Source organism: Mchenga conophoros, linkage group LG7, assembly GCF_057382185.1.
Source record: "Mchenga conophoros isolate Kocher_MC1m ecotype Shallow Benthic linkage group LG7, M_conophoros_male_GT1.1, whole genome shotgun sequence".
Lineage (NCBI taxonomy): Eukaryota > Metazoa > Chordata > Actinopteri > Cichliformes > Cichlidae > Mchenga > Mchenga conophoros.
This window is the reverse complement of record NC_140532.1, coordinates 27,002,107-27,016,300: the sequence shown is the minus strand read 5'-3', so window position 1 is coordinate 27,016,300 and position 14,194 is coordinate 27,002,107. Positions and strand designations below refer to the sequence as shown.

The following is a 14,194-nucleotide window of genomic DNA, read 5'->3' as shown; positions in this document are numbered from 1 at the left end:
AATGAAAACCAGAAATGTTCTGTGGCATACTGCTGGAAAAACCATCCAATGCCCTGGATAGTTTTTATTATTAGTTTAACTATAATTTGGCACTTAGTTTTTTTCCCCCAACCGTATCATCTACTGTAATTGCGTTTGCATGAAATTTCATTCAAAAACCATTAAGTGACTTTTTTTGTTTTTAAGCTTGTGGATGTTTGCGTCTCTCTAATGTTTGTGTGTTAGCCCTAGCAACCCATCATGGGTTTGCCAGAGTTTTCAGTGTCATTGCTCTTTAGCCAAATCGTCATCATGAGACCTTATGGACATTTAACCTGTTCCAGTAGAAGTCATGTTCAATTTTTGATTAAAAGTTGGCTGGTTTTGCTTTTATAGTCTTCCTATTTAAAGCCTATGCTTCAAGTTGTTTTAGTCTCTGCTCTCCATTAGAACCGCAAATCTACTTTTGCAATAGGTAGCGCTGACCTGCAGCCACAGCAAACGGGATAATGTGCGTTTCAATGGAACCAAAGCACGTTTTACCAGAAAATTTCACCCCCCAAAGAAAATCTGGTACCTTTCTACGTTTCTGTAGAAGAACAGACAGGTTTATTTGAATGAAAAAATAAAAATCCCTGGGACTTTGCTCATCCTTTGGCTTCAGAGCTAGTCGTGCATTCAACATCACATTATAACATTAGTGGAGTTAGCCATCTATGTTGGTATACCAGAGATACAAAATCAACACCAATTTTGCACCAAGTCATGAGATCATTTTACAGTAGATATAGTATATTTTATTAGCCAAATACAATGGGGGGGATTTTAGGCCTTGACTCAAGAAAATCAGTGTTCACATGGAATTAAAGCTGAACAATAACTTCATTAGTCATGTCTTAAAGCAAATAACTAAAGATCATATTGTAAACTACTGGTATTTTCCACTTAGGTGGCCATCAAAGGATTGCCCTGTAATAAACTCGTATTACATCTTATTCAGAATTATTATTTGTATGAGTTTATCAGACTGTCAGAGATACATGTGGATACCTTACGTTTAAAACCTGAATGTCGAAGTCATTTCTCATATTACTCTACTTAAAATACACTCACATTTAGACAACCTCTCTAAATTCACCTACTGAATTCAACAAGAGAGACCCATGACATCAAATTACTGTATAATGCAGTAAAAAGACCTTAATAAATAACATGTAATGTGAAGGAAATATTGTAATTTGAAATAGAAACAGTCTGAAAAAAAGCCATGAAAACTAATTTCCACACATATTTAAAAGGATGTTTCATTTATATAAACAGACTGATTTACAGAGGTGCCTCGATGTGTTTTTCTTAAAATTTGGATACATTTGAGCTTCATAGCCGTTTAAAAGAAATAATTAGTGTTAGCCCCTAAAGCTCAAATTCTTTACTTTGCCAGGAGGTGCGAGTTCAAAAAGGCCCTGTAGGCCTTTGTGGATCCATCTTGAATTTACTCAGTGCTTACAAGCCCAGGTCTTAAAGGGAAATATTCACCCCGGTTGAACACCTACCTGCCTGCATTCATCAACACACTGTTTGTAACATATTACTTTTTCAGCCTTTTCACCTGCATTAGCATAATTCCAGTTCTGCAAATAACGCCATCTGCTGAGAATCTCGCTATGGTTGTTGCCACAGTTCATACTGACTTCACATGAACAGCTGTGACAGACTGTTGAGTCCAGTTACTTATAAATGCTCCATGACGTGCATATTTTTATGCATATTATACGATCATCAAATTCATCTGTTTCTGTTTCTTCATCCAGCAGCGTTACTGCTAGAGCTCAGATGTTAATGTCTCGTACATCTGTGGGCGTCGCTGAGTGGTCCTCTCCCATTTTCTTAGTTTCCATGGCAAATGAGTGCTGCTGCTGCGCCTGTCTGAGGCTGGTTTCCAGCAAAGACTCGATCTGTTCCTGACATGCTCTCAAACAATCCTGAAAAGTGAGAGTTCAGAGTAATTTATATACAATTTATACAGTAATACATAATTTAAAAAGATAAGGTCTCAGCTTAGGCTTACAGTCACAATAAACAGTGGTCAAAGACTGAGAACCTACATAGAAACACAGACTACCATGACCTGGATGATTGCTAAGGAGCCTGGAAAGAAAGTGATTGGAGTCCTCCCACTTTCTTTCCAGGGTCCTTAGTTTGGAGATTCAAATCTATATGCAACAGCTGACGACGTGTAGAAGAGTGTGTGTCATCCATGTGCGATACTGTTTACTGTGTGTAAATGAGAGCAGTGTCTGAAACTGAGAAAAATATACCAGGGCTGCTGTCTCATATCCTGCAGTTAGAAAACTTTGCTGTGAGGGCGTCTTTGAACAAATGTTATGTGCAGGGTTGCGCTGCAAGTGACGGTGCAGCTGCTGTGATGGCCGATGGAGAAGCAGCCACATTTCCCAGTAAAGAGAACCCAACCTGATCGTTATTTACTGCATCACTCACATCAAACACTTGTGGTCCAAGATGCCATTTAAAAAAACAGAAGAAGAAAAGAAAAGAAAAAACAAACCCTTCCAATATTAATTGCCTTGAGGCAGCTATTGTTGTGAATTGGTGCTATATAAATAAAACTAAATCAACTAACACAAAACTTGACTGTTGATATCAGTAAATGGAACGCGATGACTCCCTGTATGGACTCATCTCATGACCATTTCTATTGTTGTGTTTGAAGAGGGATTCATTAGACTGGAAATACTGGATAAGTTAACAAACCTGAACGTATTATAAACAGTCCAACACAGTCCCATTAATAGCTGCGTTTTGACAAACATAATAGCATCTGTTGGGTTCCTCAGGATCCTTCTCCCTCTCTTCGACACCCTGTTAAATTCAATTCTGCTCTTTTTTCCAGTAAATCAACAGTATTAGTGCGGAGCAGGACTAATTACACACTCGTTCTGCTAACATCTTTCCTCTAATGTGACTAAGTGAATGTAATGTGTACCAGTCATGCTGTGAACAGATGTACCCACCGGGTCACTTTTGATGGTCTGAGCCAGCTGTTCTGTCAGTTTTTGAGACATCATGGTGTTACCCACCATTCTCATCTGTAAGCCCTCTACCGCTGCCACCATGCTGCCTGCTGCCACCATGGATGGGGGGCTGGCTATGAATTTGACATCTGGAGAGAATCAAAGGAACTTAATGTAAATTTGTTAGTTTTTAAATGGGGATTAATAACAAACAAAACAAAACATTCAAAACCACAAAAAATACAGATGCTTGAGGTGAATTTCTGTTCTGTGTTAAACAGGAGCATGCATTGATGGCAATGTGTTTCATATATGAAGATGCTTTAATAAAAGCAAGAAATTAAGAAGTTATAGGGGCTTTAAAGGTTTAGGAAAACCCAAAGACTGCGTACAGGACTAGTTAAAGCAGACAAGCCATAATCACAGCAGATCAGCTGACCCCAATCCCATCAATCATCATTTAACAGCTCAGCTGATGCCTTTCTACACATTGTTTTCTTCTTTCTTTCGACACAAAGTCCACACAAACTAGCTGCTTTGGCCTGCCCACATTACAGACATGGAAGCAGCTCCTCCTTTTATGCCCTCTCTCAAACAATGCCATAACTGTTTTTAACCATCCAGCCTCACTCAAAATAACTAAGGCCCAAGCCAGGGTTAAAAACCATGAAACCTTCTGTGAGGTGACAGTGCGAACCACGACACAACAGTTTCACCAGGGAAGGTTGAGTCAGACAGCAGGGTTGAGCTGGTCTGGCATCTACCAGCTCTACGGATGGAGACTGCAACCTGATTTGTGCTCCAAAGCACTGCACATTAGAGTAGTCAGACAGCAGTGGATCCATTGTCTATTTATGCATCAAATATGAGCAATTAGGAATAAGTGAATTTGTTGGCATGTACTAACCCAGTGAGTCAGTCTTATTACCACACTCTGCTCAAGAGAAATTTCAACCACAATATATAAAGACAGCGATGCATGTGATGTAGCCTCATGCATACCTGTGGCACACAGTGCAACAAAGGTCTGAGCGTGCTTCCTCAGTATCGACTTGTTCTCTTTGTTGACAGGCAGCTGAGACAGGAAGTGGTCGATGAAATCAAGAGGGGTGGGTGAAGCCAGGTCCCACTTCAGCTTATTCAAAACCAGCAGCTCCATCTGCTGTGAGTGGGTGAAAACAAAGATGGACAGAAGGCCAGGTTCAAAGTGGGATTTGACACAGACAGACGGAGGGATTAACAGATATCTTATGGTCACTTTTGGGAGATTTGGGGCTTAAAAGTAACACTGTAAGAAAAGGGGTATCTGAAATGATTAAGGAAATACTCTCGTGGGACAATGAGACACTACAATAACTGTGCTGATATTTAGAGATAAAAGACCTCATATGTTGGTGGAAAAATAGTGAAATTAATTAATTTATTTATTTAAATGCAAGGTGGAAAATGTTAGGAGGTTACTAGAACTATTACAAGTCATTCTCTGGGACTATACATTCTACAGCATCTGGGCATTAGCTACTGAGACATCTTGTTTTGAGACAGACATCCCTGCAGGATGGATGTTACATTAAAAAAAAAAAGTCCTCAGAATCTTAGCTTCAAAACAGAGAGAGCACTTTAATGAAATAGTTTACTTCAGAATGCCATACCAGCAACTGAGAAGGTGTGACTGAATTATCAGTGTAGATGCAGAGTTTCTCCGCAGTCAGTGGGATTGTCTCCTTTAGTTTAGATGCCAGGAACATGCAGGCAGCTCCCAACAGCTGCAGATGGTTCTTCTTCGTGGGTTCCACTGACAAGATGCGATCCATGTAGTTCATAGCTAAGGGGAAAACCTCCTCCTCACATTTCTGCTCCTCGCACACCTGTAGCAACAGTCAGTGAATACCACCATTAAATACTGTCTAGTCGTTTTTAAAATGTTGTATTAGTTTAAGTCTCGGAGAAAACTCCCTAGAAATGTTACCAGATTCAAAATTTGAAGAAACAGAGTTCAGGTATTGGAAATGTGAGATATAAATGTATCCAAGTGATAACCTTTGGGGAAATATAGTCAACTTAGATGCATAATAATGGTCACTTGAGTCTGGCCCCAAAATGAACCCAGTCCCCATTTGGGCCTGTGTAAAAGTGCCCAACTTTACAGCATTAAAAACACATGTTTACAACCTGATACTCTAACAGATGTCCCGGCACAGGCAAGGGTAGCGGAAAGCCATTTGCTAGGAGTCACTGAACTGGACCTCTAAGTAGTGTTTGTGCCGTTTTAGGCTTTTGGGACACTTTAATGTAACTATCAAACTAATGATATAGTAATATTTTATAAAATACACATTTACGCTTCACTCTGTGGGAGTGAATTTCTAATATCTTATTAGCACTAACTAGCAGATATGTATGTAGGTCATCGTGGCAACTTGAAGGTGCATCTGCCTTGTTCAAATATGGCCCCTTTTGGCTTAAAAAAACAAAAACAAAAGGAGCGTGAAAGGGGGGGGATGACTACAGGCTAAATGCTACCATTGAGGTTTTACATTGAATGGCTTTTATACACAGTACCTGTATCTCTATCAGCAAGTGTCACTATTTTAATTCTCAGTGTACAAAGCTTTAAGGAATTCAGAGTTACAAATGATTCTGATACAAACCAATAGAGCGTGTCAAGTAACTGTTTTAAGAATAGACAGAAAAAGTCTTTGACTGCACAGTGCAGTTTTTTCGAGTTGTAAAAAAAATTACTGGATTATAGAAACTCGCAGTTACTTAGATTAATAGATTTAACACAAAATACCTTTAGACACTGCTACTTTAAATTCAACGAGTATATTTTCCTCTTGAAACATCTTTAAAACTTTTTCAGTGCAAACACAATGTGTTTTACAGCCAGCATTGTCAAAGTGTGTAATCAGGGCCCAAGCACTAAAGTGCGAAGGCCCTAATGTATCTGCGACATTTGTTCTTGTTATTCGGGCAAAATAATTGTTTATAATAATTGAAAATAGCAATTTTGACATTTCCAGGTGTTGTAATTTTGCAAATTCCTCCTAGGGATTTATTAGATCAACTTCATATTTTGGCCTTATTAAACTGTAGAGCTTTTGAGTCTTCATTGCAGGGGGCGTCCATGACACCATGGCTAATTTTGATCATGTGCCATGAAAATTTCATTTGTTGTCGCTGACACATACATTATCCAATCCATACCAAACTTCTCATGCGTGATAAGGCTCCGGCTTGAACACATTCTAACTGTCAATACGATGAAGGCTTTCATGTCTTATGGTCCTCGTGCTGGAACACTGCAAACTGGCTCCGCGGCGCCATCTACAATATGTCCAGGTCATATTTTTCAAAAACAATAATTTAGTAATATAAAGTAAGATATTTTATGTAAAGCCTGAAAGAGGCTGACAGGATTAATTAATTTTGTCATCATTTTAACACAATTTCACAATCATTTAACCAGAATTCTAAGTGAATTCTCATTATCAACATGCATCTGGATCCATTTTTCTACTAATTTTGTTAATGTCATAAAAATTCCATATAAAATAAAATTGCAAAGATATGTCGATAATATGTCTTTAAGTCTTAATATATAGACATAAGTCATAATATAGACATGTCTATAATTATACTTAATATTAATATATATGATATTTAACAAAAGAAAATATTTAAAATTATTTAAAACTACCTTGTCCACACTAAATGTTTCTCATTACCATTTCACCTGCTCATAAAAAGCAAACTGATGAGCAGTACCACAATGCATCTCCTCAGACAGAAGATTCAAAACGGACACAAAGTCAGCTGCTCGCTCTTCTCTCGATTTGTGATATTCTTGTTAATCTTACTGAATCTTCTGCCTCTTACACTCCCTATTATCATTACACTCAATACTTCTTAAAATAGAACAACATTTTTTATAATTATAAATACATTTTAAAGCTTTAGCATGAAGCAGAATTAAAGGTTGTGTACCATACTAGCATTTTAGGTCATTAGCCCAGAGCATTTCATTACAGTTACTCATAATTCTCATTATCATGCACTCAAAATGGACATAAAGGTATCGAGAAGCCTTGATGCAGTGATGAGAGCCTGATTCATTTTAAAAGCAGTTAACAGATTGTGTTTAAAACATTTCATAAGTACTAAGACTTTATTTCTATATTACAGGTCTCTATACTGCTCTATATTAACTGTAATTACAGAGTATTTTACATGTTTAAGAGGTAGGAATTGTTTTTGACCAAGGTCATAAGAAAAAAAAAAAAAACTCCCCAACAAATTGATAATGTTGAATGTATGAAGACTGACAGACAATCATCTCACAGCCAATGCCTGCAGCGTCCTCTGGTCGCCATTTCTGCGTCTTGGCTGAAATTCGGGCAAAGTACCCCCCAAAACACAGAATGATCCTGTTTTAACAGTAATAATAGCAACATTTGAAAAATTTATAAAAAAAAAAAGTTGACAAAAAAAAGACCCCGTAAGATTTTAAAATTGGAAAATGTTATGACAGGAGAAAAATGTTACCCCACCACATCTTTTAGTGATATGCGTCTGTGATGACAAAAACAATGGCTGAACAACATGCACTGACAGGACAAGCTCAAGATTACAAAAACAAACAAAACAAAAAAAACCCGCATTTAACTCTGAGCATAAGCCAAGGAAATGCAACAAACGGTGGGTCGGTGTTAATGAACATTACCGGACAAATAGACTGAAGTTCTCCGCGAAGCCCCAACACAAAGGCAGCGCGTGGCCGCAGGACTGGCAACTCGCCACTAACATAGTTTTCAGCTTTCACGTCACGGAACTGTATGTAAAATCTATCGCACACACTCTGTGGGATAGAAAAATGACTATCAAGTGAAATGAGCTTGTTACCGCGTGGAAATCAGGTATCAATAATCGGTAATTGAAGCCACGTGACACGCAACAAAAACACAAACTTTAATGGAAAGTTGCAGAGCAGAGGAATTCTGAGTTCTGTGAATGCGGTTAACGTGTATCGGCTCAACTCACCTCTAACATCCAAGCAGCGACTATCCTCCTCATGTACGGAGATATCTCTCTCTGGACACATTTAAAGTAGTTAGGAGCGGGGAGGTACATGTCTTCTACCCGCAGCAGAGCGTGCAGGACCCGGTCAGTCAACAGGTTGGAGTCTCGGTAGGCTCTCGGTATAGGAGGCCCATCCCCCTCGCAGCACCACAGCTGAGGCTCCATGCCTTATTGCGTCCGTAGCACTGTGAGTCTGTACTTTTTAAGTCACTGATGTGATCGACTAAAGCTAACTACTTAGCTAGCAGCACAAAATTATTAGCCGCTACATACTTTGTTCACAAAACCGTCTAAATGCTCCAGTTTATTCATGTTTGTATGTTAATTTCAGTTTCCTGTTGGAATTAAATCTGTAAATAACTTAACCTTTTGATTTCCTCTACCAAGTTAGCTTATACCTTTTCGACGGTTTAAAAGTTACTTCCTTTTGTTGGACAAGACAGAACTACAGGACAAACCAGAACAGCAAGGCTTTCTCCACCGGCAGACTACATCCCTGTCCTGCTGCGCCCTTTTACTGGCACATTGTTCGGCGTCAAACAACGCGAGATAACGTACACTTCCGAGTATACACTTCACAATAAGACAGCAGTAACGGTCCTTTTCCTTACTATTGAAGATCACGTCAGTAGGCTGTTGGTTTACTCACGGAAATGCACTCTGACAAACATGACTGCTTTTGCGCTTAACTTAGGTAACTTTGCTCTCAACATAAACACGCGGAGAGAGAGAGAGAGAGGGAGAGAGTGTGTACTAACAATATGTCTAAAGATAGAAGCGGAATGGAAAAATGGAAAATTATTTTTTAATCATTTTAAAGAAAATTTACAAAATGTTAAGCAGCATTGTCCATCCATCTATCCAGCGATGCATCTATTCATCCATTCTTTTTAGCGTTTTTCCATTTCTGGGTCAAAATGTAAATCATATACTAGAGTAAAATGTAGAGTGTTAACATTCATGTGACTTTCTTACAAGACTGGACTGAGACAAAAACTTGGCCCACCATTACATACGATACGAACACACATATATTTATATATATACAAAGTGTGTGTGTGTGTGTGTGTGTGAATATAGTATATAGTAAAAAGGTAAATATAGTGTATAGTAGATGACCTGCTGTACCTCCTGAGCTACAGCCACCCCTTACAATTTATGGACATCTGTGGTTTGATTTCTTTGCATGTGTGGATTGGATTAATTGTTACTATTAACTGGGGAGAATTTTATGTCAATAGCACCTTCAGAAATATATTCAAAATTGGTAACATATTCAATACTTATTGTACCTGCTGTATGTCACTAATAAATCAAGGAATCTCTGTATGGCTGTCCGACAATCGTTCAAATGCTCCACAAATGTTCTTCGAATTTAGTGTTAGGATTTGTTTAAATCAATAATTGCATGACAGTTGGAGCCAATTAGGTATATTTTTGTTCCAATAAATTTAATTCAATTTTATTTATACAGCGCCAGTTCACAACAACAGTCGCCTCAAGGCGCTTTATATTGTAAGGTATAGCCTACAATAATACATACAGAGAGCAAGCGCTTTGGCGACATAGGGAAGGAAAAACTCCCTTTTAACCGAAAAATAACTTCCAGCAGAACCAGGCTGCGGGAGGGGCGGCCATCTGCTGCGATCGGTTGGGGTGAGGGGAGGAAGACAGGACAAAAGACATGCTGTGGAAGAGAAAACAGAGATTAGTAACAAGTATTATTCAATGCAGAGAGGTTCATAAACACATCACGAGTGAGAAAGGTGACTGAAGAAGAAACACTCAATGCATCATGGGAATCTCCCAGCAGCCTATGCGTATTGCAGCATACCTAAGGGAGGAGTCAGGGTCCCCTGATCCAGCCCTGACTATATGCTTTAGCAAAAAGGAAAGTTTTCAGCCCAAAGCCTCATCAAATGAAAATGTTTGTCATGTGATGATGTTGGACTTCAGAAAGTGGTTTACACACTTAGGTTTGCTTTATAACCTCACAGATGATGTGACACTCCTCTGTGACCTCAATATGGTTCCACCACTTCAGATAATACTTAATGAACAAACATCCACTGACTGTGACATTGTTTTTTGTAAATCAGTGGAACACTACTACTTGTCCAGTGTTCAAAGTGTCAGCTTTAAAAATGTGAAGGATCTGGACTTCCCTGACTCTATACTTTCTTTTTAGAGTGGAAATACTATTGTGTGTCTTAGGCAGTGAAGTTACCGCTCTGTAAACAAGATAATCGGCTTGTGTGGGAGGAAAGTTGGCACACCTGGCCTTGACAAGCCGTTTGGGTGAGGCAGGCCAGGAGGGTCATTCACTGATGTACTTGAATTTCTTGTTGTTAATGTTACCAAAGGGTGTGTTTTAAGCCAAGCCATCATAATTTCCTAAGCCTAAACAAATAACAACAAACGTATATGTTACGCACACAACAAAAATGCAATAATAAGGCAAGAGCATCATAGAAGAACAGTCCCACATGGAACACCACCTCAGTCCTGTGTCCTGTGACTGACCTATGTCACCACCACCCTTTGTTCTATATAAAAGAACTATATCATTGTTCAGTTTCCTGTCTCTAACAAACGCAGTTGCAAATCTCAGCTGTAGTACTCTGCATGCTGAAAAATGACCCTAAAGAGGCACTGTGGTAAAATGTCACCCCAAGGGGTTGAGGGTGAAGAGCTGAAAGTGAGAACGTGTTGAGCCCAAGTGAACTGTTCTTTAGGTGTGGATGCTTTTGGAAAGACGACTGAGACAGAAATCTATGTAGTGATGTTTCATTCTGTCTGTGTGTATGACCTTTAACCTCATTATCTCAGGGTGGCCCAGTTTAGGGTCATACTATGGAAACTGCATACAATAGCGCCTGTAGATTCTATTGAGTCACCAAGACCGAGCCCTCCTACAACAGAGATTGGTCTGTGATGACCAGCTTTGCTAGCCTTCTGCTATGTTGTCTGTTAAAAGAATTGGATAAAAAGTGCCCGGCAAGCTTTAGAAGAGGTTAAGGAACTAGAAACACTTGTAATATAAAACAACTTTATGTCTGTCTGACTTCAGACTTCTCCAGGCACTTTGGACAATGAGCCTTCACATTCTGGAGCATTTGCATGTGACTGCAGGGAAGGAAGGACGCTTCCATAACCTCTCAAGTGCGTCAGCGTCTTTTAAGTCCTTGAAAGGCCTGTTTATTATGACAATCATATATGGACAACAGAACAGAGAAAGGCCCAGAGTGCCCCCAAAGAATCTGGCCTTCATCCCCCACTACTAGCCCCCAACACCTCTTCCACATCTAGGGGGGATGGTACTGTGCTGTGCTTCCACTGGGCATTTACAAGTGAATAATTTACTGCTGCATGTTAGAGAACAATTTATACCTCTAACATTTAGAGAATAACAGTTGGGCTCATTGCAATCAGACAAATTATAATCTCTGTAGTTTTGACAATTGCAAAAAACTGTGTTGTAAAACATTGTACCACCTACTGAATCTAGAAGTATGTCTGTTAGCAACGAAGCAAAACACCCTCATAAACCTACAGCGAAGGAAAGTGCTTTAGATATGCAACAGGATGTACCATGACTAAATCATTACCCCAGTTTACTTTTTTAATCTTTTCTTAATCAAAATATAAAATACCAATATATCAATGATATTGTCCATTATCTTCTAATAATTAATAGTTTTTAGTGTGCTCTAACTGTAACAGTAATATGCTCGATCTTATGTTAACACTGAAATCAGCTGTTATGGATAAATATTGATAAAGCCATTGGTCTGAAGCATATATTTACTTTTACGAAACCAAATGTAGTAGAGCATAAAACTAGCATTTATTTGACTTTTGATAAACAAACCAAGAAGATTACCCTGTATCTCAGTCTTTCTTGAGAAAAAATATTTCTAGAGATACCTTGTTGACAAGAAAAACTGTTATTATGCTTTTACTAAGCTTATGAAGGCTGCAGATGAAGGCTTAGAATAAAATTAGAAAATAATGTAAAAGGTAAAATAAAAGGTAAATGGTTCCTCAAAGAAAACAGTATGTAAAATTTAAAAACTATAAGGCATGCCTTGAATACTCCACTATGAATAAAGCATTTTACTGATCCTCCCTGAAGATCCTAAATCAGTATGATCACTGTGTTAAATTATACAATGTGAATATAACCATAGAAACAGAAAAAATATTTCCTTTCCATAAACACTTTCTAAACCAAGGATAAAAACACAAAGAGCATAATGAAAAGATGTCTAGAGTAATTGTCCTGTTAACTGATCCGAAAAGACAATGTATGGAGAGGGTGGAGTGTGTGTGTGTGTGTGTGTGTGTGTGTGGGTGTATGAGAGAGAGAGAGATAGAGGGAGGGAGACAAGAAGAAAGGTTCAAGACAATACACTCTTGGGTGCTTCTCATTTTTTTCTCTTTACCCCCAAAATGACTGATAAAAGTAAAGCTTTTAAAGTGAAATGTATTGACTTACTCTCATATATACATATATATGTGTATATATATTTATATATGGATGTAGAGAGATAGACACAGCTCTCAACTGAAATGAAACAAATGGTCTCTCGACTTAAAATTAAAAAAAAAAAAAATCTTGAGAGGTAGAAGAAACATGACTGGCCAAGTCAGCATCTTAGTGCTGTAAAATTTACAAGTGTAACAGGCTAATGCAAAATGTTGAAATGCAAGACATTAAAGCGTACTTTTATATGATTTTACTGGACAAACATTTCTTACAGTTAGTTCCCAGACAGTGAGGGAGGCTGGTAGGGTGACTGACAGGCATGTAGGGTTCTTGAGAGGTGAGAATCTGAAAATTTGTTAAGGTATACACTACAAAGTAAGATCAACACAGCATGGCTTTCTTTGCGTTGACTGGCTTGAGAAAACCTAAAACCACAATAGCAGGTATCACCACAGTGGTTCTCATCTTTCTCTTTTAACTTGGGCTTTCTGCTTCAGGCATATGTGTGAGCATACTCACATAAAAACATGTTTAACATGTCAGACGAGTCTTCTTTAACACAAAATCACCCAAGGTGATTTTGATCATTTATGGAGTATATAGTGTAGGTGGTGTGTACTCTAGTATAAATTCCACAAATGGTCAAAAAGCCACCAAAGATAGATTGAAATGTAAATGCTGTCTCCAGATGAAAAGCAGGCGATGACATATTAGAGCCAATATTTTATTTTACAATATGTTGACCCATATTTAAATATTTTGTGATGATCTTTACATCATACTGTATGTGTTACTTGTAATTTTGATCTTGATCATTTCAGTTTATGTTGTAATTTAATATATTATGCTCCGTAAATTTGTCCTGGCTTCTCTTCATTCGAGCCTTTAGCTTCCAGGCCGCTTTTCTGTAGAACCTGCGCCCAGTGTCACAAGGCCTGGAGGCCACCATGAGAGATGGACCCAAATGCAGATACCAATATACTGACAGAGATCAGATTCGCAAGTCTTTATTCTAAACACAGATTTAATACAAGGAACACCACGCAACTAGTGTGGGAAATCACTGGGGCAGTGGGTTTGCAGCACGGGAGAAATGGGGTTAATGACAGTGATGGAACCTTTGAGCCTGAGATACTAATGGGAGAGAGCAATGGCTTACTTGCAGGGGGAGGCTTTTCTCCGACTAGCGGAGGGACAATGTGCACCAAGTGAGTGGCAGAGTAGTGTGCAGAAAGAGAGATTGTCCAACCTGATGCTGTGAGTTTTCTAGAGAAGACAGAAGGCGAGCAGGTGAGGCAAAGATACCCAAATATTGACGGTGGAGCAAGATGGATGAGGTGAGATTTTCAGCACCAGGCTGCAGTTTCTTGACAGCATGAGTGGTTAGACAGAACTGTGAACACAAAGAGACAAGGTAAGTGAAAGACAAAAGATTAAAGGAAACACTAAAAGCATGTGGCCTGTTAGGCACACCCTACGACACACACATATACACACTGTGGCGAGATGTGGCTTTGGCGTGGTTGCAGAGGTGGATGAGACGCATCGGAGCTCCATCAGCTCATCACATCTCCCCAGTTCAAAGGACTGTGCCGGGACCTGGGGGTTGTTAAGT

The 14,194-nt window shown here is 38.9% G+C and overlaps 1 protein-coding gene across 1 annotated transcript; it reads right to left on the bottom strand.

The window, feature by feature from the left end:
• Positions 1 to 571: 571 nt before the first annotated feature.
• LOC146570258 (G1/S-specific cyclin-D1-like) lies at positions 572 to 8,675 on the bottom strand. The gene is made up of 5 exons (XM_085283182.1): positions 8,052 to 8,675; positions 4,664 to 4,879; positions 4,014 to 4,173; positions 3,012 to 3,160; positions 572 to 1,961 (listed from the first exon to the last, which is right to left on the bottom strand). The coding sequence occupies exons 1-5, from the start codon at positions 8,253 to 8,255 to the stop codon at positions 1,809 to 1,811; spliced, it is 882 nt and encodes a 293-aa protein (XP_085139308.1). The 5' UTR covers positions 8,256 to 8,675; the 3' UTR covers positions 572 to 1,808.
• Between the last annotated feature and the right edge of the window lie 5,519 nt (positions 8,676 to 14,194).

What these genes read in the sequence shown, in the direction of transcription:
- LOC146570258 (XM_085283182.1), bottom strand. Translation starts at nt 8,255, where the DNA reads ATGGAGCCTCAGCTGTGGTGCTGCGAGGGGGATGGGCCTCCTATACCG. An exon ending in TGTTGCACTGTGTGCCACAG is followed by an intron (nt 3,161 to 4,013) that starts GTATGCATGAGG and finishes GATTCTCTCCAG; the next exon opens with ATGTCAAATTCATAGCCAGC. An exon ending in AGACCATCAAAAGTGACCCG is followed by an intron (nt 1,962 to 3,011) that starts GTGGGTACATCT and finishes CTCACTTTTCAG; the next exon opens with GATTGTTTGAGAGCATGTCA.